General features: G+C 43.8%; 1 protein-coding gene across 5 annotated transcripts in view; it reads right to left on the bottom strand.

Annotated features, from left to right (window-relative positions):
- Nucleotides 1–385: 385 nt before the first annotated feature.
- The window catches only part of Nsmce2 (NSE2 (MMS21) homolog, SMC5-SMC6 complex SUMO ligase), a 225,454-nt gene continuing 198,058 nt past the window's right edge, over nt 386–27,781 (bottom strand). For 3 of the 5 annotated variants that reach the window (XM_021653550.2, XM_021653551.2, XM_060389369.1), the window contains 4 exons: nt 9,911–10,011; nt 9,174–9,280; nt 8,186–8,286; nt 386–746 (listed from right to left, as the gene is read on the bottom strand). In XM_021653550.2, the coding sequence (XP_021509225.1) occupies nt 712–746; nt 8,186–8,286; nt 9,174–9,280; nt 9,911–10,011 (344 nt within the window). In that variant the 3' untranslated portion in view covers nt 386–711. The remainder of the gene's footprint in view (nt 747–8,185; nt 8,287–9,173; nt 9,281–9,910; nt 10,012–27,781) is intronic. The other 2 variants (XM_060389370.1, XM_021653553.2) reach the window with 2 other exon arrangements.

The following is a 27,781-nucleotide window of genomic DNA, read 5'->3' on the forward strand; positions in this document are numbered from 1 at the left end:
TGTGATATGTGAGGCCCTCCTAGGATCCAGCCACGCTTACATTATGGATGGGCACTGCTTCGAGTTGCCCTGGGGAGCATGTTCCTGGAACATTCTACATCATTCAGAAATGAAAGCACTTCCTTGCCCAGCACTGTCAATCAGGCCAAGTAAACAGGGGCATCTGTGCCTGCTTTATAACCAGATGCTGCTGTTTGCTTTGCTTACAGAACCTGCAGCTCAGTGTGTGTGTGTGTGTGGGGGGACTTCTCTGCTTTTTCATTTTAATTATTACTCCAAAGACACATTCCAGCTGAAACAATTATAAAATCCATTTAGAAGTATGAGAGAGAGAGAAACCTTGGGAACCCTTTATACACTGGGAGACATACAGGCTGGACCATGATGAGGATTATCAAAGTTTTATTTAAAATTTCAGAGCACTTGAAAATAAAGACTATAATGTAGTTGTATTTTTGTTGTCTAACTTAAAAAAAACAACAACAATGCTTTCAATTACAATTTGCCATCCAGGGCTACCCCAAAGACAGCTTGCTGGTCAGCCAGCCCTGAATTGTTCCTGCCCTCACTCTCAGGTGGCTGGGGTGGAGGGAGGCTGCTGACATCCCTGTGGGCAGGGGGCTTGCTCCTACTCAGTGTGGCGTCTTTTCTTCTTGTTGTGGTTCTCGATTGCCCTTCTCAGGGCTTCGTCCGGGATGAGATCTGACATTCTCATGTCTGTATGGCTACAACCAATTTTTGGGCAACTGTGAGGGAGAAAGAAAACTGTCAGTCCACCTCACTACCATGCCTTAATAATTAACTTCTTTCACAGTCAGGCATTGAGATGAGAACACTTTACAAAACAAACAAACAAACAAACAAACAAAATAAACCCAAAAAACCAACCAAACAAAAAACAAGAACAAAAACAACCCCTCCCCGCCCCCAACCCCAGAGTCATGCACACGTACCCATTTTTTTCACCGAGGTGGCTTGGTTTGGGGCTGGGGATGCAAGCAATGTGTGAGCAGCACCTACACCTATGGGCTTGCTTTCTAACAGGAGGCAGGCAGTCACCAACAGCCAAATACCATGCCACAATAGCAGTGAAGCAATGCGGGGTAGAGGGAACTGGGATAGGGGGAGTAGGGAGGGGAGGGGAGGGGAGAGACAGGCTTGTGTGTGGTCTGAGCTGCCTGGAAAGCCTGGCCAGGTACTCTGCAGTAAGAATAAAGAAATCTGGAAGTGAGGTGGGGGGGGGGGGGCAGTGTGACACTTTAGATCGTTATTTTATTTTGTTGTTATTTTTTGTTTTGTTTTGAGTCATGGCCTCACATAGCCCAGGTTGTATTTGAACTTACTATGTAGCCAGGAATAACCTTCCTATTGCCTCCATTTTCCCAGTGCTAGGATCACAGGCATGTATACCTGGTTTTATGTTGTGCTGGGGGATGAAACCCAGGGCTTCATGCATGACAACCTTAGTCCCGAAGACTATTTCAGATAGGGATGGGATGTGAGTTAATTTCCTTTTAGAAAACTTTACTCTGGCTGCTTAACAGAGGACAAAAGGCTAAAGGGCAAAGAGTGATGCTGAGAAAATAGTTGGGGGTCCCCTAGAGGCACAGAAAGGGCGAGGCAGTCTGGTTGAGTGTGGCAGAGGTCGGCTCCAGCACGTACTGCGACTTGGGACCTCAGGACCGATGGATGGAAGGCAAGCGGACATAAAGAGAAGGGAGAGCCACGCAGATGGGCAGCTGCAGCGCCCTGCACTGAGATGAGAATAGGTGGGGACACAGGAGCCCTGCAGAACGCCACTAAACCTCTCAGTGGACACACTGAGTGGGGCACTAGGAGCCAGAAGCCTGAGGTGAGGGAAATGAGAAAATGAGTCATCAGAAAAGGGTGGAGCTCCTGGCCTCACTCAGTTAGCTATCTCCTTTGAAGGAGTGTCTGGACTGAGACACCTCATTAACGTTTACTATGATTTGTTAAGGGCTCAGTGTCCGGGGTTTGGGGTCAAGCTCATGTCTGTCCTCAGTTCTCTCAACCACCTACGGATTGGCTGGTGGTGGAAACAGACTTTCTGAACCTGTGTTCTCCTGCTATAAAGTAAGGATGGGGTCCCCAGCCCGTATGGCAACATGTCTCACCATGCTCCACAATGTTCTCTGCCATCTCCTAGACCGGCCACTGTTATCCGGGAGAGTATTAGGTTATCTGGTCTGTCTGTGCACACAGAAAGCCCGGGCATATGGACACCATTCAGGTATATACACACATGCATTCACGGTGCTTCTGTGTGATTGGTTCTGGGCTAGGCTCTAACCACATAACCTGAAGTACAACCATGGCTCTGGCCCACACAAAGCTCAGCCCCACGGCCTGGGATGGCTCTTTAAAAGGCACAGCAAACACAGAGGGAAGGAAACCTGACCTGGGAGCTACAATTCACCAAGTCATAGGAAACACAAGGATAAGGTAAGGAGAAAAAAAAAAAGTTTTTCTTGGCTCTAATCTTGGGGTCAAGGAATTTCCACAGCACAGGGGCTTTCATTGGTACAATGGATAGTAAGCTTGAGAATGGGTATTAATTCTGAAATGCTAAATGTGCCCTGTTTATTTAGGCACATGAGCTCTCTCTCTCTTTTTCTCTCTCTCAATGGAGTCTTGTGGTATAGCCCCAGCTTGTCCCTTGTACTTTGAAATCTCTTCAGTATGAGATGATGAAGACACACACACATTCAAGACTTCAGAAATGGAGACTGTCATTCCTTCGGCTTCCCTGACATGGAAATGCAGATCAGAAGGTTTCTCGGGTAAGCCTCCCTGAGGGGCAAGCCCTGAGCCCCATATCTGACTACCAGGCCTTGGGTGCAGTGGAATCCTGAGAACAACGTCTACCTCCAGACGGTGAATAAGCAGTAGAGAGGGAAGTGGAGAGTGAGGGGGGAGGACTTCCTGATGACATCAGTGCCTTTAGTCAGTAAATGAGGGCATTCTGAGAATGGCTGACGGAATTAACCACACCGCTTGGTTGCAGGGGAGGCACCCACACTCATGTCGATGGGATGGAGCCAGTGAGATCTGTGTCATGCAGAGGCAGGCTCTGGGGACAGTGATCTAAATCAAGTAGTCCTTCCAAGGGAAGCTTGCTGGACTGACAGTAAGATACAAACTCAGAAATGGAAGAACCAAGAAAGGTGGTACATGCCTATAATTCCAGCACCTGGGAGATGGAGGCAAGACTGAGCTACACAGAAAGTTCTAGGCTATCCTGGACTACACAGTGAGACCATCTGCAAAAGAGTGGCAAAGACCTGGCAGTCAGCTCCCTTAGTGCTGACACTGTTCAGGGATTTTCCTGCAAGCAGAATCCCTTGTCTGTCTGAAGGCACCCTGGCACGGTGAAAGTCAAGTAGGCCACTGAATGCCAAGGGTGAAGGATTGTGCTCCAGGCCTTACCATGCAGCAGTTGCTACTCTAGACCACAGCTGCCAGTCCTGTCTCCTCAAACAAGGTGGCTCAACAAGAGACAGGGTAAGAACAACACTGAAAAATATGAATGAATCTCAGGGGAGACTTCCTAGAGGAGAGGCCCAAATAGGAACCAGGCCACAGCCTTGTTTCCCATGCCACCTGACAGAAAGAAGTTTTTTAACTAAAAGGGCTAAGAAAAGGCCACGATACCATGGCCCTGAATCAGGGCACTCCTGCTCTGAGAAGCAACATTACCCAAGCATTAGGCCATAATCCCCAGGACATCCTGGTGAGCAAGTCAGGTGTGACAACACCTTCAGCAGCATCGCATCATCCCCAGGAAGGGCTCAGATGCACAGGCCTGGAAGGAGAGGCTGGTCCTGAGCATGGGTCAGCCACAGGGCAGAGCATTCCTCAGCAGCATGGGGCAAACTTATGGGAAGGCCTCAGGGTACAAGGGTCCCATGGGGGTTCGGGAAAGTGAAGCCTCAGCCTCAGCTCATGACCACACAATGGTGAGTCTTGACAGGCTCAGGTTTGGATCTTAAGAATGCCAACATTTGACCAACAGGCGTAGGAAGCAGGCGTATAGATGCCTCTGACATTAAGAGTTGGGTGGATTCCTGCCATACCTATACAAAGAGAGTAACTCCATCCCATACCCTTCAGGTCCAGGGTGACGTGTCAGAAAGCAGTGAGGTAGGTGGTGACGAGTGCCTGCCATGCGGGCCCCACAGCTGTGTGCTCACGTTGTATGCCAGCAAGCCTCCTGTGAGGTCTGTGCCCCTCTTCCTGTGTATGCAGCTGTACACATATGCACATAAGTGCACACTGTGGAGGCCAGAGGACATCCTCAGCCGTCCTCCTCAGGCATCACCACATTTATTTCTTTATTCATTTATTTATTTCTAAGACAGCTTCTTTCGCTGGCCGAGAACTTGCCAAGTATACACTAGGCTGGCTAGCCAGTGAGCCTGCTTCCATCTCCCTTCCCCTCCCAGCGATGGGACTGGAAGTGCACTATCGCCCTTGGCAGTTTTATGTGCGTTCTGGGGATGAGCTTAAGCCTGACTAAGCTATCTCTCTGTATTCTCCACAGCCAAAAAATGGGCTGGTATAGATCTCGAAGGAAATCTGTTAGCTCTAGGATCCCTGGAATTTTGAGATGGTGATGTTATTTTTACTTTAGAGAAAAAGAATCTGTCTAAGGAGCTCAGTTTTTGGTTGATAAGTGAATTTTGCTTTGACATTCGCACAATTCTATTCACTTTGTCTGACATGCTTTGAATGCCTGTTTAAGATCCAGGAAAACCAAAACAAATGGCTGGGGTCAAAATCAGAGGTAGCTCATTAACATGAAAATCAGCAGGCAGCTTTATTTGTGAGATAATAGCTTTATGATTAAGAGGTCTATTTTAGGAAAGAACTCTAACAGTATACTTAGGGTGAAAAGCTCCACAAGAGTATTCCGCCTCAATCCAGTGGAGAGGCCTCCAGGGACTGAAGCATGCTGGGAAAGTTCAGAAGGTACCCAGTAACACAGTGTGCCTGGGGTTCTAGGAGCATAATTGGAACAGGAGAAGTAACAAGTTCTCTAACAGGATGTGTCACAGACATTTTTCAAACACTGCTTCATGGGAAATGACACCACTTCACGCTGAATCAGAAAACTATGAAGGAGGTTGTGGACAGACCCTGAGTTCTAATCTGCTGCCATATATGCCTTGTATTTGACACTGGCTCCATGACTGAAGCGCCTCTTGTCTTGGGTGTGGTTTAAATGGCTTCCCACATGGTCTTCTATCTTGAATGCTGTACTGATGGATGGACACAAAGCTGCTTGGAGCTGACTACAGGCTATGACCTGAATGCTGAGGCATCATGGTGAACAGAGTTCATGCCAGGCCAAGGCTCTCTCTGTCTTGCTTGCTTCTCCAGAGCTGTGTCTCAAACAGTGACAGCTGCCCCACCTCTATACGCACAGCCACCTGATTCTCACAGCCATCTAAACCATCTTCTAGGGGAACAGCCCACACGCCTGTACCTCTGCTGTTTTCAAGTGGCTGTACCACTGTGGTGTCAGGCTAAGATGACTTGAATGTTCAGAACCCCTGCTGGACACTTTCCCCTCTTCTACCTCTCTATCGACTAATGACAGCTAGCAATTGCTTCTGGATACTCAACAGAAATGGCCGTCATCTATTCCTCCTCCTCCTTTCCCGCTTTTAATCAGTTGACACATTCAGTCAACTTTCACACACCTTCACTCCCGTGTATGTGTTCATTCTCTGTAACAGAGCCCCTGTTCACGCACCACCCTGGCACCAGCACAGGCTTTAAGAACCTGTGTCCTGCACTGCTTCCAGAGAATCTTCCTCAGCTCCAAGCTAGCGCCTCTTAATTCCCTTTCCCTACAAGGTCTCCTGTGCCTATGGGGCTGAGCTGACAGATGCTGATGACAGCTTGAAGATGGCAATAGAGGTGTCATGGTTACTAAGTCTTACTATGTGTGTGACTGGTACTTTAGCCACTTTATAAATATCTTATTCACACTTCAAATGCATCAGTGAGAGAACTACAACTGATACCATTAATTTAGAGATGAGGAAAGCAATAAAACTGGCATTTATGGTCTCTATGACAGATCTCTAGCCTATTTACTGTTCTACTATTTACATGTCATTCTACTTTCCTGCCATAAACAGTAACTACTACCTTATCGACTGTTCACCAAGTGAAAGCTGGCCTGATGGGGTGAGGCTCTTGTCAAGAATTCTGTTCTTGATGAGTGTAGAGGTACATGCCTTTAATCCAAGCACTCAGTAGGCAAGGGTAGGTAGACCTCTCCAAGTTTAAGGCCAGCCTGGACTACACAGTGAGTTCTACGACAGCTAGGGCTACATAGGGAGACTGTCTCAAAACAAAACAAAACAAAACAAAACAAAACAAAACAAAACCAAGCACCAAGCAATCAGCCAACCAACCACACAAACGAAAGGCCTACTTAAAAAATTATTTGCTATTTTTTTATGTGAATGAGTTTTTGCTTGATTTAGAAACTGTTGAGTTACTGGCTTAGGGTTCATAAAAATTGTAAAATAAATTATTAAAAAATTCCAACAGTTTCTAAAATGGCTATAAAACAGTTCTGCCAATTTTTGTACTATGCATTTATGGTGTTCTTGGCACTGACAATTAGAAAATCAAAAGTTTCTATCAACTCTGAAAAACACTGAAGGTACTCTATCCTGCAGTATCAAATATTCAGCCAATATTTAATTCCTTATATAAAATTAAGCACACCTACCTCATTAATATGTAAATTTGTCTTCATCTTTAATAAATAATAAAGTAGATATGTTGAAGAACTGTTTTTGAATAAATTTGTTTATGATTTATATTAGTCAATATTTAATCTGTACATCTAATTTCTATACCTATATACTCAGGGCTGCACAACAATGTCTTGGGTGAGGGAGCCAGGGAAAGAGTGCAGTTAAAACATTTGCTGTGCAAGGATGAGGAGTAGAGGTTGGATCCCTGGGATGACGGTGCACCGCCTGTGATCCCAGCCTCACAGGGTGGAGACAGGGGTCTTCGGGAGAACATGGTGCCTAGTAAGGCTTGCCATGTCTGCGAGCTTGGGGCTTGGGGCTTGAGAGATCTTACCTCTAAGAGTAAGGTAGATCAAGGAAGATCCCTGATGGCAATATCAGGCCTTCACAGTATGGGCACATGATGTGTATGCATACCCCTGCACATGTATACCCATACATGTAACACACATACACACATGCAAACACATCACACACACATACACATGGAAAGAAGAAAAGAGGGAAACTTGACCTCGTAAAAAGGGTTACTAGTGGAAAAACTTGACCAGGTCTTGCTTCTGAAGCCCTCCCTCCCCATTCCCTGGCATCTTCCTTATTTTCTAAGGCCTGGTAAGAATGTCATCTCTGTAATCCTCTAGCCTTCTTCCACTCAGACTTAATGGCTACTCTTAGTCTACAAGTGTTTTCAGGGTACCTGCCATCCAGGTTATGGAAATGACAGGTAGAGAAGGTTTCTCTAGATGACAAGTGTCACTTAAGTGCTTGCAAGTATTGTGTGCAATTCAAAACAGACAAAGGGCATTAGAGAGTCAGAGAAGTGTCCTTGAGAAGGGACATCTAAGAAACACCTGCCCCCGTCCCTGGCGGGAACCTGAAGCCTGCTTTGCATCAGTCCCCGCTCTTTCACCCTCAGCCTCCGGAGAGTATCACACAGCGTCAGAGAGAAGAGCTGCCAGAGACAGCAAAACCAGGAAGCATTCTTAACTATTATGGTGACCCTTTCTGGCTTGTCAGAGAAGGAACACAGAGAAACGAACAGTAGAGAGGGAAGGCTTGGAAGTCCAGAAATGAAATGCTCATAGGGAAAATATGAAGGTCATTAGGGAAATACAATATTTGGACTATAAGGTAGAAATACAAAACAGATAGAAATGAACAAGCGGTTTACATATGTAGCCTAGTGGCTGCAAAACCATGTTTCTTCTAGAATAAATACTGTAAATTACTTGACTGAATGGCCAAGGAATTACATCTAATCTCTAGTCTCTATCTCACAGCCCACACCCACATGGGGAGGGGAGGGGAATTCTGATTCTTGGTCTGAGTGATGCAGAAGCAAAGCACACATCAAAGGGACTGCTGTCAGAGCCTGAGAATGGTCACACCTGCCATTCCATTCCTGCGATAAGAGCTCAGGAGATGCCAAACCCAGTCAGCTCCAGTGTGGCCCACTGAGGACTCTCGCCACAGGCACAGAACCATGGTCCTGGGATTGGGAGGTAGGGAGAGAAGGGATGGAAGATTCGGAGTTAAAAAAAAACTGTGAGTTAGCCATGGATTTACTGAAACCATTCAGGAAGTTATCTGTGTGGTTATATGAAAACATTTCTTTGATAATGCAGTCTCCCTCACTAAGACCACTGGATATGAATTCTTATCTTAGAATGTTTATTGTTTTTTTTTTTTTTTTAAAACAAAGCATATTGCAGAAAGTAAAGAATAAGGCAGAAAGTAAAGAATAAGGTAATTTCCTCTTGGTTAAGTGGACATTTTAAAAGGGAATTATCTCAGATCACAGTTCTGTAGATCCTGAGCTTCTCTGGTTTGTTGTGTGTGTGAGAGAGAGAAAGACTGAGATAGATGATAGATAGATAGATAGATAGATAGATAGATAGATAGATAGATAGATAGATAGACAGAGAGACAGAGTGTCAGTCTCTTGTAGCCCAGGCTGGCCTCAAACTCTGTGTGGCTGAGGAGGACCGCTCATGTCTCATCCTCCTGTCTTTACCGCACTGCTGGGTTACGCGCATGTGTGTCCATGCCTAAAGTGTGCTGCCTTGGACAGAAAGCAAGACTTCCTGCATACTAGGTGAACCCTCTACAAATGGAGCTAGTCCCTGGCTACCTTTTAAACAACATACACTCACTAGACTCCTGTAATCTAATGCCACAGTCCCAAACAGTCTCTTTCCTCTGTGTTGATGGCATAGCTGGAGTGCCTTCAGTGTCTTCTGCACACTGCTCTTCCCAGAAAGCCAGTTCCCAGTTGACAGTCTGGGCAGAGCCATAACTAGGCAAGAGTATGAGCACTTTCTCTGGCATGCACTGAGGACCACCTGGGTGCTCAGCTTCTTCCAGCACCCCACTTACCAAGCCTTCTTCTTCCTCTTGTGCTTGGATTCGATCATGCGAACAATGGCTTCCTCTTCATATGTGTGGCCACACATTTTATTTTTCACTGGTTTCTTCATTTCCAGCTATGATTAAGGAGACAGTAGGCTTTCAGGAATAATAACCATGCACTTTCTAGTCCCCCAGAGGCTAACTTTTCATCCTCAAGGCTTTAAGTGTTAGCCTTGAGATCAGGAAATTTGGGCTACAGTGGCTCTAACTTAACTTGACTTCTGGGCTATGACTTTACTCCCAGGTCCTAAAGTATATGATTGAATGAAAGTGCTTTTTAGCCACTAACCTTCCAAGTATACAATTTAATCTCGTCACTTTTATTTCTTTGCTTCCTCCTTCCCAGTAGGAGGATATCAGAAAGCAAACGGGAACCCTTCTACCTCTATGAGTCTAATCTAATTATTCTCAGTTTTATATGGAATAACAAGAAACCCAGAATTGCTAAATCAATCCTCTACAATAAAAGAACTTCTGGAGGTATCTCCATCCCTGATCTCAAGCTGTACTATAGAGCAACAGTAAGAAAAACTGCATGGTACTAGCATAGAAACGGGTTGGTATATCAATGCAATCGAATAGAAGACCCAGAAATAAACCCACACACTTATGGACATCTTATCTTTGACAAAGATGCCAAAACCATTCAATGGAAAAAAGATAGCATCTTCAACATTTTCTTTGAGGGAAAGAGGAAGCCATACCTGTGTTATGGGGCAGATGAAATTGGTCTGGCTCTGGGTTACAATCATATCTTCGTCAACTCCTTCTGTCCCATCATTCTCTCTGTCTGCATGCATACCATCTATAGGAAGAAAATGGGCTAGTGAGCTTTCTTGGCCCAGCAGCATGCCAGGGAGAGGAAGGCAGGGCAGGAAGTTCCTTAGGGCCCTGTTTAAAAGTCTGTTTCATAGCTTTGTTGGCAAGACAAATGGAGAAAACAAACAAATAAACAAAACAACATGGCTCCTGGCTCAAGAAAACAATCATTAGACAGGACCTTCTTTAGGGCAGTACAGAAACAGTGAAACTTTGGGGTATATGATTTGAATTTCTTTGAGGTCTGAGAAATTACTATGAACTCTAGGAACTTTTTAAAAACATGGGTTGCATTTATCAGTATTTACCATAGTAGATATTAAGACTAAAAGATTAAAAATTATATTTATTACTTCATTTAAAGATAATACCAACACTCTCATTACATTGTTCCCATTATATAATGTTTTTTTAATTAAAAATTTTTTTAAGACAGAGGTTCTCTGTGTAATAGCTGGATCTGTCCTGGTACTCACTTTGTAGACCAGGCCAGCCTTGAACTCACATTTCACCTGCCTCTGCTCCCAAGTGCTAAATTAAAGGCATGAATCATCATACTCTGCTCATATAGATAACGTTTAAAAATTTAAAAGTGATTATATTTCCCAGAAAAAAAAAAAAAACAAAGTAAGAAGAATGGCACTGTTTTCTGGCTTTGTAAATATCTTAGATGTTTGGCTTCTAGAGACAGCTAGATTTTGAAATCTTTCTGGCATCTAACCTTCACAATATCATGTTGGGGTGCCTCAAAGAGCACACAAAAAAAGGCAAATGACGTCATATTGCTTAGTGAAGACAGCTGACCTGGAGGACACCCTGAAGCTCCTGGCCTAAACTAAGAACTGCTGAGCAGTGAGTGTGAGGCTGCGGACACAGGGCCATCTGCTTCCAAAAATGCCCTTTTTTTCAACCTGTCACACCCGTCCTTTACTGAGGAAAACACAGGTGACAGGTAGCTTCTGAATGGGAAGACAGGGGCGAGTTTGTTTCTGATGAAGGGCTACAAGCTGAGTCTCCCTAAGATGAACGTCTGGCATCTGCCAATATCCCAAAACTTACAGTTTTGCATACAGACACAAAACCAGACGTGGACAACGGCACTGTGAAACTTTGCTTCATGGATGCAATTATTTAAAATACTGTATGAAACCAGAGTTTGTCTCAGCTCAAGTGGCTATTTTCTGGTGAGACTTTCATTTATCTAGTATACTATATAAAGTTGCCTTCAAGCTATGTGTAGAAACTGTATGGGATCTAAGTAAAGATTCTGCTTGAATTTATACGCTATCCTCAAGATATCTCATTATGTATTTGCACATGCTTTAAAATCCCTGAAACACTGGTTCCATGCATTCTGGGTAAGAAATATTTAACCTATACTTGTCAATTGTGTGTTGATGCTTCTTCTTTCCTCCTTTTTTTTTTTTTTTTTTTTTTTCTTTTGAGACAGGATTTCCCTGTGTAGCCCTTGCTGTCCTGAAATCCCTTTGTAGACCAGGCTGGCCTGCCTCTGCTTCCCGAGTACTGGGATTAAAGGTGTGCACCACCATGCCCAGCCTTCTTCCTCTTCTTTCTTTTCTTCCTTCTTTCATTTGATAGATCTAAGACTGCCTTTCTGTCACAGTGTACAAGAGAGACCCTTGAGTCTGGGTCAGAGAGTTGTGCGAACCTTTGTGTTACAGAATTACTCTGGGCCTCCTTTCAGGCAGGGTGGAGTGTCTGTCTATCTGTCTGCCGGCTAAAAAGATACTACTAAGGCAGGACAAAGGCATGGATTTTTTGTTCAAGGTCATCTGGCAAATGAATGGTTGGAGGCCAGAGACTGCCCCAACTGCTCTTTTGGAGGTGTGCCTTTTCTCTGTTGGACCTTTTTCTTTACCTGTATGGCAGCTTCAGCTTCATGAGCCTAACACAGTGCTTATTCCCCAAGAAGGTGAGTGTGAATATGCTGGACTCCCAAGCCGAGCTTCTGAGAGATACACTGCAGTGCCTGCGACTTTACACCTTTTCAAGGATCTGGAAAGTTATCTGAGGCCCTGGAGACCATTTACCGGTAGACATCTCTGTCTCACAATTGGAGATCTTTTAGTGTCAACACAATGCCTTCAAAGTTCAGATTTTAGAATGTTCATGACTTCAGATATCGTATTAGGAATGCTCAACTGCTGTTGTCTATCCAAGTGCCCTAATTCCCAAATCAGGGGCACTTCTGGCCTCAGGTGCTACAGATCAACAGTGTTTAATCCTTTATTCTAAGCAAACTAGCTGTCACATTAAAATCACGTTAAAGGTCTACAAATTGTATATTTGCTTATCCTCACTAACTGCTTCTTTAGTAATTAACAATATTTCATTTGGAATCAATATACAGGATGGCTTTATTATTTAATCTAAGAAAGATTCCCACGTATGCAAAGACAGCTGCTGAGAAACCAACAGCTAATGACAAGTCAGTTATTTGCAGCTACTCTATTTCCAAAGCAACACTGCAAAAACAGTTTTCAAAAATCCTGTCAGCAATAAAATGGCATTTATTATGAAAGGTGCCATATTTTGGCATGTTTACTGTGATGTGGGGGTGGGGCTTCTGCAAACAGTGCTCACACCTATGAATGCATGCTTTCTGAGCCCTGGGCTTGACATTCATGGTATGAGAGTCAGACTCCTTAAAGGATCCTTTATCAACTAGTGACTCAGGAAACTGGGCAAGTCGTGTAAAAAGGTAAGGGGCAGGCTGGAGTCATTCTGTCTCTGGGATCCACTTTCCAAAGCCTCCCACTCTGGGCTGCTACATCCTAGTCTTGATTTTGTGTCAAAATAAAAGCAGCTTCTTGTGCATTTCTTAAAAGAGCTAACTCTGAGCTAACAGCTCAGATTCTGACTATAAATATTACAGTGCGGAATTCACCGGAAAATCTGTTAGATGTATAACAGAGTTCAGCCCATGTGAAAGACTGTGGGTTTGTTGGTTATTTTCTATTTTTAAATTTCAAAAGGTAGAGGAAGCAAGAAAGCACAACTCAAAGGCAATGCCAACCGCTAGGGAGGGCTGAGTGGGGAACTAATGGCAGAGATCACGAAAAGGGAGGTAACAAAAGAAAGAAGGGTGAATGCCAACAGTGAGTAATAGCCCACAGACCGAGAGTCTAAAAGGGGAAAGATTGCAGTAGCGACACTTCTCTAAAGGGAGCGTTTCCTCACCCTACACCTGTATTTATAGAAAGTGACATTAGCGCTGGGATTCTACAAGGTGCTCAGGAAAGGTCGCATCTGGCAATAAATATCACTTACGGTGGTTTACCTGATCCTGAGGACAAAACTGTATGGTGTATGTGGTAAAAGGCAGTCTGCAAAGAAAGATACAGATCTTCCAGCAGAACCACAGACCTTTTACAAGTGGCATTAGCCACTCCCTGAAGTCTCGTTTATCTGAGAACACCAGGAGCTAACAAAGCGTAGATTCTGTTTAAAATTGGCCAAGGTGCTCACAGGAGGCCTGCCGCTCCGTGTTCTGGAGCTGGATCATTCGAGCACTGCAAACAGTATGCTGTTTCTGGAGTCCATCAGCAAGGGGTCTCATTAATGCTAATGAGAGCTCACTTACTAAAGACTGCTCTGTTAACTTCATACTATTTCATTTCATGCTCACATATTACTCACGAAGAATAACTGCCATATAATATATAGACAAGAATAAGTTTTAAGACTCATATTTTCAAGGCAATGGTAGAAACTAGAACAATTGGATTAAGTCAATGTCATCTTTATGAAGCTATCACAAAATATCCCTGATTATGTATAGGTAAGCAAGCAAATGAGAAGTCTTATTTTTTACACTCCTGGGTTCTGCATACATGCATTAAGCCAGGAATAGATGAAAAATGTTTGAAAAGCAACTATGTCTATACCAAACACGCACAGACCTTTTCTTCTTGTTATTAGTCCCCAAATAGTATATCTCCTCTTTACATAGCATTTACACCAAATTGGGTATGGTGACTAACCCGGAGATGACGTCAAGACTGTAAGAGGGTGTGTGTTCTATGCAAACACCGTTGTGTCTAAAGGACTTGAACGTTCATGAAGTTTGGTATCTGCACGGGTCCCAGAGATAAGCGCTCATGGATACCTTGGGATGGCTGGACAGACATACAGACGATCTGTTGTTAGATGTATATATAGCTATTAGCTTCTAACCAAAGGGCAGGTCGCAGAACCTCTGCCCTCCATCTGGATGCCTGGGCTCAGAGACCAAGCACTATGTTGAGGAGGAAAGCCTGGATAGAAATTATTAAGATTACAGTGGAGGGATGTAGCAGGGTAGGCATTAGATAATCAAATATTGTTGGTTGGTTAATGCTTTTACCCATTCCCACTTCTAAGACAAAATCTTATATATTGGAAGATGGTCCCAAATTTCCTATATAGCCAAGGATGACTCTGAACTTTTGATTTCTTGCCTCTACCTCCTAAGTGACGGGATTACAGTTATGTACCAACTATGCCCAGTGTATGTGGTGCTGGACTAAGCCCTGAATTTTATCTAGATATTTATTATTTATTGGATATGTGTGAGTATATGCCACATGTGTATGTGTGCCTTCAGAGGCCAGAAGAGGACATCAGATTGTATAGAGCTGGAGTTACAGGCAGTTGTGAGTACTCTGATAGGGTGTAGGGTCCCAGCTCAGGTTCTCTAGAGAAATAAGAAATGCCCTTAACCAATGAACCACCTTTCTAAAACCTGAATATATATATATACACATATATTTCCTTCCTTCCTTCCTTCCTTCCTTCCTTCCTTCCTTCCTTCCTTCCTTCCTTCCTTCCTTCCCTCCCTCCCTCCCTCCCTCCCTCCCTCCTTCCTTCCTTCCTTCCTTCCTGACACAAGATGAACTCCAATGCAAGTAGAAATGATGGAAGTGTTTGAAGCAATATTTCCAAAGTTAAATATGTCCTAGTGACACTTGCAATTGAGGACATGGCAAAGTAGGCACTGAGTAGACCATGATGTGGGGTTGTGATTAGTCAGTTTTGACTGCTAATGCTAAACCCTTTGGTCTTTCTCATCCCCTTCACTACCATCCAGCAACTCAAAGGTGAACCTACATAATTCATTCTGAATATTGTTTCTTTCATTCCTCACATTCAGTCCACTGGCAACTTCTCTGATGCTGGGCCTAACCCATACTCCCAATGTCGGCCCTCGGCCTGGATCTCTACTATACCTTAGTCCAAGCCATGACCGTCTCCTGCCTAGATAGCTGTAGATCCTCCTGGCTGATGTCCGGCTCAGCAAGGGCCACAGCACACAGCACACATGACCACATGTGCAACCATGCCCTGCAACCTTACCATCACCAGCCGCCCATCACCTGCCACATTCAAGCCCTCTGGCCTTTGCTGTGTTTTGGGAGCATGGTAAATTCCTTCCTGTTTTTGAGTCTTCCATTAATCTGCTGAGAATGTTCTTCTTGCCCTTTGCTTGTTCCACACTTTCTTGTCATTTAAAATGTCAATTTAAATGTCATCTTGGAGAGGCCTTTTCTGAGGTACCAAGCTGAAGAAGCCTCTGATGCCTAGCACTGCAATAGTGTTCTGCTGGGCACACACCCATATGTTCTGCATTCTTGCCTGTCTCCCTTCCTCCTTCCCAGCTCCTTCATCTCTTCCAGGAAGACAAGGCCTTTGCGGTCTTACTCTGGTTCCTAGAGTCTAAAATAGTTCTTGGCAGATAGTAGTTGTTCAATAAACATTAGATTGGTAAAGTGCGTCATCCAATAAGGCACCAGATTATACTTGAATATTTAACAGACGTGGACACACACACATACCTTCTCACGCAATAATTTTACACACTGTAGTCAAATAAGAAAGCACTTCATTGTAGGTCTGGATGCAGCCCTGGACCCTGGACTACATGTCAAAGGCAGGAAGTAAATATAAGTTTTACAATTACAGTTGGCTGTGTGGTAATTACAAAGGAGAATCCAGACATGGTCTTGTGGTCACAAAATACATTTGGTTCTGGCCACACACAGCCCTAGCATTAGTCACTTGTCTGTCTTCAGGCATCCCAAATTTGGCTACTAGTTAGACAGTTTTATGCTAGTGGGGAATAAATGTTGAGTGCTATGTACTTTTTCAATTAGACCCGAATATTTTCTAAAAGCACTTTTCTCTCAAAAATAGTAGTGTTCGGAGGAAATGCTGTACAAATATTTGCTGCCTGCTGGAATTTCACTTGCACTATTCTGGGACAGCATATTTAGAAAGGGTAAGATGGTGCTCAGAAGATGTAGGAGCCTCCCAAATCTCTCTGATTCTGAGTCTGAAACTCCACAGTTTCAAGTCTGTCTTTCTACTAGCTATGCCTGGGCCTTAGGGGGATCTACGTGGACAGTCAGCCTCAGATCCTAATGAGAAAGTACTGGACAGTGGGTCAAACCCTTTGATTGGAAGTAAGAGGTGTGTGTGTGTGTGTGTGTGTGTGTGGGAACAGAGATGAGGGCCCTCCTATGACTTTGGGGCACCTAATTCTGTACCTCAATTTCTTGGGACTAGTTATCTGTTCTTAACTGGGTTAGGTTGCCATTTCCATTTTAGAGGGAACCCAGTCCTGACTCCAGTATTTCCTGTGTCAACAGGGCCTGCTGTTGAAGAGTTTTTCAGAATTAAGATGTGCATCATATTCAGATAGGGCCCATGGAGCAGAAGATTTCTTACATGGCACAAATCTTACAGGAATGGCAAAGTCACCAACTATATGGTTGTGGAGCTTGGTGTTCTTGTGGGACCCTTCACAGAAGGAATGTGTGTGTGGGGGTGTCTCTGACTTTTTTGCTTGCACTTGGGACCCTTTTATTCCTACTGGGTTGCCTTGTCCAGCTTCAATATGCGGGGTTATATTGTAGTTTGTTATGCCATGTACTGTGGAAATCCCTGGAAGGCCTGCTTCTTCTTCTTCTTTTTTTTTTTTTAAAGAGAACTGGAGGAGGGATGGAGGGAGGAAAAACTAGTCAGGATGTAATATATGTAAGAAATTAAAATTAAAATTAAGAAATCACCAAATGTAAATTTCAACAAAACTACTTACTCAGTGAACAGAGGATACAAAATGCAATCAGAATAGCTACAATGTAAGATGGATTCAACAAAAGCTATTTATCAGGCATCTGTATATATACATACAACTAACGTTACAGAATTCAAACTCTTCAACTTTTGAGTTGTTATTTCTATTATGATTATGATGATGATTATGATGATGACTACTGTCAAGAAAAGGCCTTGCTCGCAAACTTCATCCTACCTCAGCCTCCTAAGTGGTGGGATCACAGACCTTGAACCATCACACTTGGCTGAGCATCTTCCCTATTTTTACCACCATGCTGTAACAGGCATTGTCCTTCCATTGGAAAGGAAGAAAGAAAAAAACCTAAACCAGGCAGTGGTGGCACTTGTCTTTTAATCCCAGTACTTGGGAGGCAAAGTAAGGCACATCACTGTGAGTTCAAGGCCAGCCTGGTCTACAGAGCTAGTTCTAGGACAGCCAAGGCTATACAAAAAAATCCTGCTCAAAAAAAAAAAAAAAAAAAAAAAGCCTGTCCTGGGAGAGCCCAGTCATATCAGTCATATAAGGGACACACATACAAAGCCAAAGCCAAGTGGCTTCATGAGACTTGCACACACTTCTTGAAAGCAGGTCCCAAAAGAGAGCAGGACCAGCCTCTCAGGACAGCTGTTTTCTTGGAAGTATCAATGATAAAGACCTTTCAACCAGAATACACACACACACACACACACACACACACACACACACACACACGTTATGCATGCTCTGTTTTGAGGCAGAATTTCCATATAATCCAATTTTTCAATTCACAATTCCTCTGACTCCACTTTTCTAGGGTTATAGACATTCAACACCATGCCTGTTATAGCCAGATTTAACACAACTCTGCTGCCTCCTTAAATATGACAATTGCCTTTACCACCACCTCAGCTTAACATTCTGACGGGTGATCTCATACAGCCATATTCTACAGTTATCTCTGGCCTACCTACTTGGAGAAGCTATCTCCACCCAACCCTCCACATCCTATTCCACCTCACCCAGCCCTCAGCAGCCAACGTCCTTTCTTTACCTTCTATACCATACTCTTTTAGCTTTAACTTCCTCCTTTATGTGGTTTATAGGAATGCAACTTCTCATGAGAGACCTTGAAGGTTCCTTGTGGATAAGCATGTGTGGATAAGCATGTGTGGATAAGCATGTGTGGATAAGCATGTGTGGTGCAATCACAAGATGGAACCTGGTACAAGTACTCCTGCCGCTCCTATGTTGAAGCATCCCTAGAGATGAGGAGAGCTGTTCAGTGAGCCTCCTCATGGACATGGTGACTGAGCCACACTCCTCAGGAAGGTGTGATAAGAGGGAAGGATGCCAGGCAACAAGAATTACAGTATTAAGAACATAGATTCTGGAGACAGCCTGCTTGGACCTGCCTTTTCAATTAGCTAGGTGCTCCTGAGGAGGTTATCTCAGCTTTCTTTGCCTCAATCTCCTCAGGTATTAAGTAAATACCCAATAGTGGTATTTACTTCATGGAATAATACGAGGACTAAATGAGCAGACATAGAAAAAGGTTTTGGTGTTGTTGGTGTGTGGTTTTTGAGACAGGTGGTCTTGGGAAAGCTGGGCTGTGGCTAGCTTTGAACTCTTAGATTTTCAGATTTATCCTCTCTCTCTCTTTTTCTATCTGTCTGTCTGTCTTTCTCTGTGTGTATGTGCGTGTACCTGCACATGTGCTGAAGTGCACACATACGTGCACAGTGCATATGGAGGTCAAAGGACAACTTGTTGAAATGGTCCTTCTTCCATCATGTGGGGTCAGGGGATTGAACTCAGGTCATCAGGCTTGGAGGCAATAGCCTTTACCTGCTGAGACATCTCACAGATTCTACCTTGAACTGGATCATCCTGGTTCCATCTCCTAAATGCTTAGATTACAGGTGTGGGACAGCATGCCTGACTAGGAAATGTTCTCAGAATGGTGCCTGAGAAAAAGCAAGTATTTTAATGCTTATTAACATCATCACCCAAATTCTCATGGAGTGAGCATTCAGTGTGTACGTGTTACACACTGTACATGTACACACTCAGCTAGATCATCTCAAAGAACCTGCACGATGGGGTGGTCTGGGGTTCTATATGGGACAAACCCCTCCATGCCCCAGGCAACAGGGAGGCCTAAATTAACTTGGCATGTGCAATTTGCTTACGCAGCACTGTCAACATCTTCAATCTGCTGTCTGCTTTCCCTTCCCTGGCTCTCTCGACATATAGTTAGCGGGAAAAAGTAAAGAGTTTCAAATTATTTTGAGGAACAACCAGCATCTTAATAATATGCATTTTTCCATTTACTATTTTATCTACTATTGGTTTACACATGTCTTTTGTCTTTAGCTGACATCACATATTAATTTGCTTTCACCTATTAAATACTGTCAGAACACAGCTTTTGAACACCATCAAAACCCAGTGCATTTAACTGGTGGGGGGAAAAAGCCATTTAGGTGAGACTGGGCTATGCTATCTCTTGGCAGTAAGAACTGAAAAATATAACCAAGTACAGTGCTTGCATTTGTAACTCCTCCTTCTACCTCTTCCAAGACAGGGTTTTTCTGTGTAGCCTTGGCTGTCCTAGAACTCACTCTGTAGACAAGGCTGGCTTCAGAGAACTCTACCCCCCGAGGGCTGGCATAAAAGGAGTGCACCACTATGCCTTTAGCACTTCTTAAAAGAGAGGTGTGGTGGTCATCCCGAGGCCACCAAGCAAAAGTAGGAAATCCAACACACACATTGAAATTTCTTGTTTTGAGCAATAAACACACACACACACACACATACACACACACACACACACACACAGACACACACACAGACACACACACACACACACACACACACGCTCTCGAGCCTAACAAGAAAGCTCAGACCAACTATCACCAAGGTGTGTTTACAACTCTCAATTCTCAATTATGTAGATTTACAAAAAAAGTCTACTGAAAGAAAAGACTGGAAAAAAATCCCTTCTAGGTTCCTTTTCTTAGGGTTGATACTGTGGAGACAGGATCTTGTTGTGTAGCTCAGGCTGCCTACTTACTTAGTATGTCTACGTGGCCCGGGCTGGCCTTAAGCCCATTGTGATCGCCAACCTCCTGAGTGCTGGAACTACAGGCATGTACCACACATCCAGCTTCATCTTTCTATCCTTTCTTATATTAGGGGGTGGTAAGTACAGGGGTGACAGGTGACAGGTACCGAGGACAGTCTATACACCCTACTCCTGAGCCCATTCACTCTTTTTAAAAACAATTACTTCTGGCTCATCCTCTTTACTCTCAGTGCTGTTCTTCCAAGTCAAGCCCTTAGCATTTCCTGTTTCCCTTATTACACAAAGCTCTTTACCGACCAATTGTCCAATCTAGCCTTTCTACCCCAGCTACAGAGCTCTAAATTTATGGTCTCTAACAGGACAAGGCACTTCCTTCACACCTAGAAAACCTGATCTCCCACGGCTTCCCACCTCAAGCCCAAGCCCAGCATTCATTCCACACTACTTATATTTTGTCCAAATCTGCCATGTTCTTCTTCACCTCTGCCATATTTCTGCTTCCTTCCCTGACATTCTTCAAGACTCAATCCCCTCTGTGTACATGCTTCTTTAGCGTCCACTTCCTTACTTCCCCACCAGGATGGAGATGCCTTTAGGGAGGGGTTTCTGCTTTCTTCATCTTCATACTGTCACCATGTCAGGAAAGAAGGCAGGAGCTTCAGGAGGTTCAGTGAAGGCCTGGCTGCTGAAGCAACAGCTGCTTTCAGAACAGCTATAAGTTAAAGGATCCTCCTTAACTCCTTCAGGGCCTCAAACCTGTAAGACAAGTGCTCACCACTGAGCCACATAGCCACAGACCCCAGAAGACCAGTTTTGTTGTTTGTAGATCTGTAGTTCTGGCTTGCCTGGGACTCACTACATCCCCTAAGCTGGCCTTGAAAGTGTGGCTCCTGACTGCTAGGATTACAGGTGTGAGCTACCAACTATGGCTAAAAAGACTGTTTTGAAGGCAATGGCTTTAGACGACAACTTGGTGTTGTTGTGATTGCTCAGTTTTCCAGAGAGCCATATGATAACCACCCAGGCCACATCACTGTACATTCTCCATGCCATATCACCTTGTCACAATCAAGTGCCCAAAAGGCAGATGTCATATTTCAAGAAATAAACAACACCAGAGTATGGACTTATACAAATTATGATTCTCTTCCTTTGCTCCAAAGCATCTACATCTACAGCAACATAGCACAATCAGTTTTAAAACTATGTTGACTGCTTTAACCTTGTTCATTCTACCAAGGTAAGGAAAAGTGCAACTGTAGACACTTAATCACAGCAGCTTTTATAAGAGCACAGAGAAATCGATATTTGATAAACTAAGAGTTAAAAAAGTATTTATTTTAAAAGTATTTATTTTAAATTATGTGTATGTGGATATGTGAGTTTGTGCATAAAAGTCAAGAGTCAAGAAGGGGGTGTCAGACCTCCTGGAATCGGGGCTGCAGGTGGTGCTGAGGTGCTCAACATAGGCCCTGGGAAATAAACGTGGGTCCCCTGCAGGAGAAGTTTGTACTGTCAATCACTAAGTCATCTCTTCAGCCTCTAGACTGAAGACTTTCATTCTTTGTAGTGAGTGCAAGGCAAGTGCTCTAATCTTGAATCCCACCCCAGCCCTAGACTGAAGTTAAGTAAACCACAGCATTGTAACTTGTAATTGTTCCCCCCTTTTTGAGGCAGGTCTCCTGTGCTCTAGCCTGATGACTTGAGCTAATTCCCAGAAACCTACCTGGTGGAAGAAGAAGCCCCACAAGTTGTCCTCTGACATCAACATGTGTGCTGTGGAATGCACATGCCCTCCCCATCCCTGAAGCACTCATAATTAAATATTAAAATATTAAAAATGTAAAAAAAACCCTAAATGGCACATAGGAAACACATAAAACATGTGGTCCATCATGTGTAGGCAACATGATTACTCTAAATGTGACCATCAGTAGAGGAATCAGCAACAATTTCTGAGACTTTTCCATACCCTTCATGAGACCAAGCAATATTTCATGAGGCTGTGGGGATCGATGGTAGTAGTGGTAGTCATAGTCACTCCATTTGTCAAATTCAAACAGATGATGAAATCAAATCCAAAGATCAAACCTGATCTCCCATGGCTTCCCACCTCAAGCCCAAGCCCAGCATTCATTCTACACTACTTATATTTTAAAAAAGAAACTAAGATTTATACTCTCAGCTTTATAAATGCAACGTTTTAATTTTCATGAGGACTAGGATTATGACACTATTTGAATGCCTAATATTTTCTAGACTATAAGATATAAATCTTAGATCTGAAATCTTATTCACATCATTACATTAATTCGTTCTTTGAATGAATCAATTTACTGATGTGTCTTAATCGTGTTCTTTGCTGTGAAGCAACACCAATGAGAGTATTTAATTGGGGGCTTGCTTAGTTTCTGAGGTTTAGCCCATCATCATCATTGTGGGGAGGGAGCATGGTGGAAGGCATGGAAGGAGAAGCAGCCTGAGCCACACCCTGATCCACAGGTACAGAGAACATGACTGGTTCTGATATGCGTTTTTGAACATCAAAGCTCACCCCCAGTAACACACTTCCTCCAGCAAGGTCACATCTTTTGATTCTTTTAATCCTATCAAACAGTTCTACTCCCTGGTGACTAAGCAATTAAATACATAAGGTTACAGGGGTCATTTCTTTTTATTTTATGTACACTGGTGTTCTGCCTCCATGTGTGAAGATGTCAGATCCCCCGGAACTGAAATTACAGACAGTTTTGAACTGTCATGTGGGTGCAGGGAATTGAACCTGGGTCCTCTGGAAAAGCAGACAGTGCTCTTAACCACTGAGCCATCTCTCCAGTCCCCTACAGGGGGCCATTCTTATTCAAACCACCACAAAACACTAATCAAATAGCTGTATAGACCACAATAATTGAAGAAGAGAATAAAGCTAGCCTTAATACCATGGTTTGTTTTATAAGCTTTTCAAAGTAAAAGAAAAAATTGTAGTCCTTAAAGGTGGCTCTTTTAGGAAACCATGCAGCAAGGAAGAAAGTACCCATGTTATGATGGTGCCTGGTGGCAGAGCCAGTCCCAGTCCCGAGGCTAACAAGGGAGGCACATGCTTCCTTGTAGATCCCAGATTTAACCAAGTCTCATCAGAAATACTCATTGTGATACTTGGAAAATGCCATAGAGCTTTAGCAGTTACATAAGCATGCACTTCCTTTACAATGCTATTGTGATTACTTGTTGCCTGTGCCCATAGAGGTCAGATAGTGTTGGAGCCCTGCAACTGGGCTAGTGGACAGTTGTTACATAGTGTGTGGGTGCTGGGAATTGAACTGAGGTCCTCCGTAAAAGTGATAAGTGCTCTCAGTCACTGAGCCATCTCTGCCCCCTTTATTTCACATTTCCTTTTTATTCCTTCTTGCTGAAGAGTGTTAAGACTGATTTTTGAGTCAGGTGTAGTGGCTCACCTCTATAATCTCAGCACTCCAAAGGCTGAAGCAGGAGGATTGCTATGACTATGAGGCCAGCCTGGGCTGCAGTATGAGGTTTTATTTCAAAAACATGCTTGCAATCCCAGCACTCAAAAGGCTTAGGCAGGAAGAGCAAGAATTGGAGACAAGGGGCTGGGAAGATGTCTCAGAAGTTAAAAACACTTACTGCTTTTGCAAACAAGCCGGCTTGGACCCAGAACCCACATGGTGGTTCACAACCATCCTTGATTCCAGTTCTAGGCGGATCCAGTGCCCTTTTACGACTTCCAAGGGGACCAGGTATACACATAGTATACAAATATACATAGTCAACACATACACACACATATTAAAAGAAAAAAAAAGCTTGAAGGTAGCCTGGCGACACAGTAAAGTTGAGTCTCAAAACAAGCCCCTCATAAAATATAAATAAAAGAAGCAAAACCAAAACAACTAACCAAACAAAACCCCCAATTTTTCTTATTGTAGAACAATGCATTTAATTTTTAAATTCTTTTTAAAGCCAGGAGTTCAACTCCCAAAGTAATATTCATCACAGAAGAAAGTTATTTATTTATTTTAGCCAAGCTCTGCCTGCCTCTGTCTTCAAGAGATAGAGATTGCTGGGATTGGCTAGCCTAGGAAAAAATTTTAAAAGGTCAAAACCTTTTAAAATTTGAGGGTACAAATCTAGTGAGGCTTAACAATACTGTCACCGTAATGTCAGCACAGCTACCCACAGCAGCTTGGCTTCTCACTGGCCAAGTGGCCAGGTCATCAGGGCAGAACTTCCTAAGCTATAACACCCACAGACTCTGTCTGAAGTCTAACAAAAAACATCTTTCCTAATGGGAAAATTTGGCTGACTGAAAGGAAGAAATAAAATGAAAGTAAGAGAAAGAAGGAAGATGGAAGGAGCTAGCACGATTGACTGAAGAACTCATGAAAGGACCCACCAATGAAGCTTCCTAAACTAAGTCCTTGTCCTTAAGAGTTTTCTCTGTCCCACCCCCACTTCCCAGCCTCTTTTAAACCTTCCTCACACGGACAGGAAGACACAGGACTTCACAATAAGGGTCAGCTAAGGACAGGGCTCTGGTCAATGTATACAATACTTGTGAGTCATTTGTTAATTTGTAAACATGAAGAAGTCACACTTAAAACTTTATGACATTCATGGGGCTTCCCAATATGTTTAGCACGGAACGTTCAGTCTTTTCCGTGCTCACTCCCAGAAACGCCAGGGAGGGCAGATTTTCTTATTCATTGAAAGCTTACATATTCCAGACAGGTGATGATGATACTGGGGCAAGCACAGGAACATGACAACAGCATCGACAGAGGCTGGAGGTCTACAAGCCTTGCCTGTGCCACACAGAAGGAAGGAACCAAGAGAGGTCCATGGCTCTGCCTTTTCTGAAGAACTCACCCAGGAGGCCCCATCCCCTGGGGGGGGGGAAGTAAACACTTCCTTCAGAATTATGCACCATAGGCCACTGTTCTCCCACTAGCCTGTAAATGTCTCAAGGGTGGGGCCAGCTTTCACTCATCTCTAGATCCCAGATATGGTTCATGGGCAGGGGCTCGGTGGCAGGAGGTGGACTGTACTCATGCAGGGTCCTTGGTGTCTTCCAGCTGCTCTGCTCACTCTCTAGCTTTTCTATCGAGAGGGGTGTCACATTTCCTGTAGGCATCCACACAGGGGGTGGGCAGAGTCTAGAACCACTGGCTGGCTCTGCCACCAATTTTGGATGGGTGAATCCTGCAAGCACTCTTCCTCTCGATCTCATTAGGCTACTGTAAAGATGAAGTACATCTTACCCTCTAATGAGTAGTGGGGATGGGACACAGTAAATGGATGAAGGTAGCAGCAGCAAAGCCAGAAACAACATGAGGACTCTGGGAATGGTTTCTGAAAAACAAAGGAGGTTGACTGGCTAGCCTGTCTCTCTGTTTTCAAACCTCTAAGGGTCTCAGTCTTAGATCTGGGTACGAGAAAAACGTACTGGTAAGTAGAAACAAAAAACAGAACTAAGGAAAGAGAAAGTGAGAGAAGAAAGCTCCCAAGAATTTGTTTTATGAACTCCATGAAGATTCCAGATAATTGCCACCCTGAGGATATAATGAAGATGGCACCGTGGGTACAGGAGCAATTCCTACATAGGGTATTGGGCTAAATCTGAATCATTCTGATGCAGTAATGAGCAGACATCCTCCAACATGGCAGAGGGACAAGGCGATACCATAGCTCTCAAATTCCTCAGTCTACAATTGTCTGTGTTAGCTATACCATGTGGTGTTCATGACAGAAACAAGTAAATCTAAAGGGGCAACTGGAGGCGATAGGGCAAGTTTCCCTTACTCTGAGGCCCTGAGCTTCAAGCCCTGTGTGGGACAGGCAGGCAGGGGCTTTGTAAAGAGAATAGGCACACTAAAAATAAATGAAGGGTGAACATCAAGGAGGCAGAGAAATTGCGCAGGGGATGTAATCAGCACACTAATTACAGGGTCATAATTAGGAGCACTGGAATGAAATTAAGAAGAGGGAAATTTTAATTGTCAGGAAGCACTCTAAGGGAGAGGTGGCTTCTCACACAGCACAGACTGAAAGCCATTCATCTTAACAAAGTTGGTCCAGACGAGCTGGCAAGTATTTAAGGCGAATTTATTTTTGTTACCCAAAGTAGGCTAGGTTACTTGATGACACACAGAGGCCTCTTGTATCTAATTTTATCATCTTGTTCTTATTCTAAATTAAATAGTAAAAAAAAAAACTAATGATAAAGAAGCCTATGACTATTTCATTCCAAAAGTCTGATTCAGCCTCTAAGGAGATCAAAGTAGTAACGCCAGTACAAATAGAAAGAACAAAACAGTCAAAAATGCTCCCAGGGATGGCAGAGTGACGGATGAGGAAGGACTCCTAAAAGACAGTTTTATTTTCCAGAATTAATACTGAGACAGAACTCAGTCAATCATAGTCAGGGGCTGCTTAGAGTCAGTTTTCTACTTCTTTCTCTCTCTCTCTGCCTCCCTCTCTCCCTCCCTCCCTTCCTTCTCTCTCTCTTTCCTCTCTCTCTCTCCTCTCTCTCTCTCTCCTCTCTCTCTCTCTCTCTCTCTCTCTCTCTCTCTCTCTCTCTCTCTCTCTCTCTCTCTCTCTCTCCCCCAGGGTCTTATTACAGCTGGTTATGAATTCACCATGTGTCTGAGGTTGACCTTGAACTTGCCTCTGTCTCCCCAGTATTGAAATTATATAAGCATGTGGCATCATGCCTGGCTCAAGTTTTAGTCTAATTTCGTGATGAGTATTGGAGAATTTTTCATGTAAATGGATAACCAAGACTCAAATGCCCAAAATATAGTCAAGTTTCATGAGTTAAAGACGTTGGAGGTTTAGATTTCTAAGATCATGAGTAAAAACTTTAGGAAAATTGATTTTCTCTTCCTCATTTAGAAGCCCAAGATATGATTCACGAACTTTCATTTGGCAACCATCTAGGCAGGGAGGGCAGGGTGGAGGTGAGGAAGGCAAATCATCCTGTGGCACAGCTCAGCACGGGGAGCACAGACAGAGGTGAGCTCTAGTATGAGAGAGCACTCAGGGAGGCCTCTTGGAGGGATGGCAGAAGGGACAGATGGAGTAACCCAAGGGAAAAGGAGGTGAGATGAGTGAGTTCAGGTAAACCTGCAAGGCAGGCGTCGCCACCTTTCCATTTTCCATGGAGGGTGCAGGGACAGCCATTCCCATGATATGTCCAAAGCCCTCATGTCCATTACGTCAGCAACCAAAGCATCTGAGAGGAGGTTTTTTTCAACATCAATCACCAGACACTTTCCGAACTATTTAAATTATTTAAATGCCCTTAGAGTGTCAGCACATAGGAACATGCTTGCTTCCTTCCTCACACCCCCACTGTTAAGTCCCTGCCACTCTTGGGAGGCCCTGCGTACACTAAGTAAGGCAAGAGAGTTTACTGCCTTGTGCTGGGACAGACAGTGCCAGGGCAACATGTGGCCTGTGTTCTGTGAGCTCTAGCAGGGCTCCTGGGAAGAAAGGCCATTTCCAAGCCTTATAGGGAGCTTAAGGGAATGCAGGGACACTGGTGGAGACAAGCCA

Source organism: Meriones unguiculatus, chromosome 8 (genome assembly GCF_030254825.1).
Source record: "Meriones unguiculatus strain TT.TT164.6M chromosome 8, Bangor_MerUng_6.1, whole genome shotgun sequence".
NCBI classification, from domain to species: Eukaryota; Metazoa; Chordata; class Mammalia; order Rodentia; family Muridae; genus Meriones; species Meriones unguiculatus.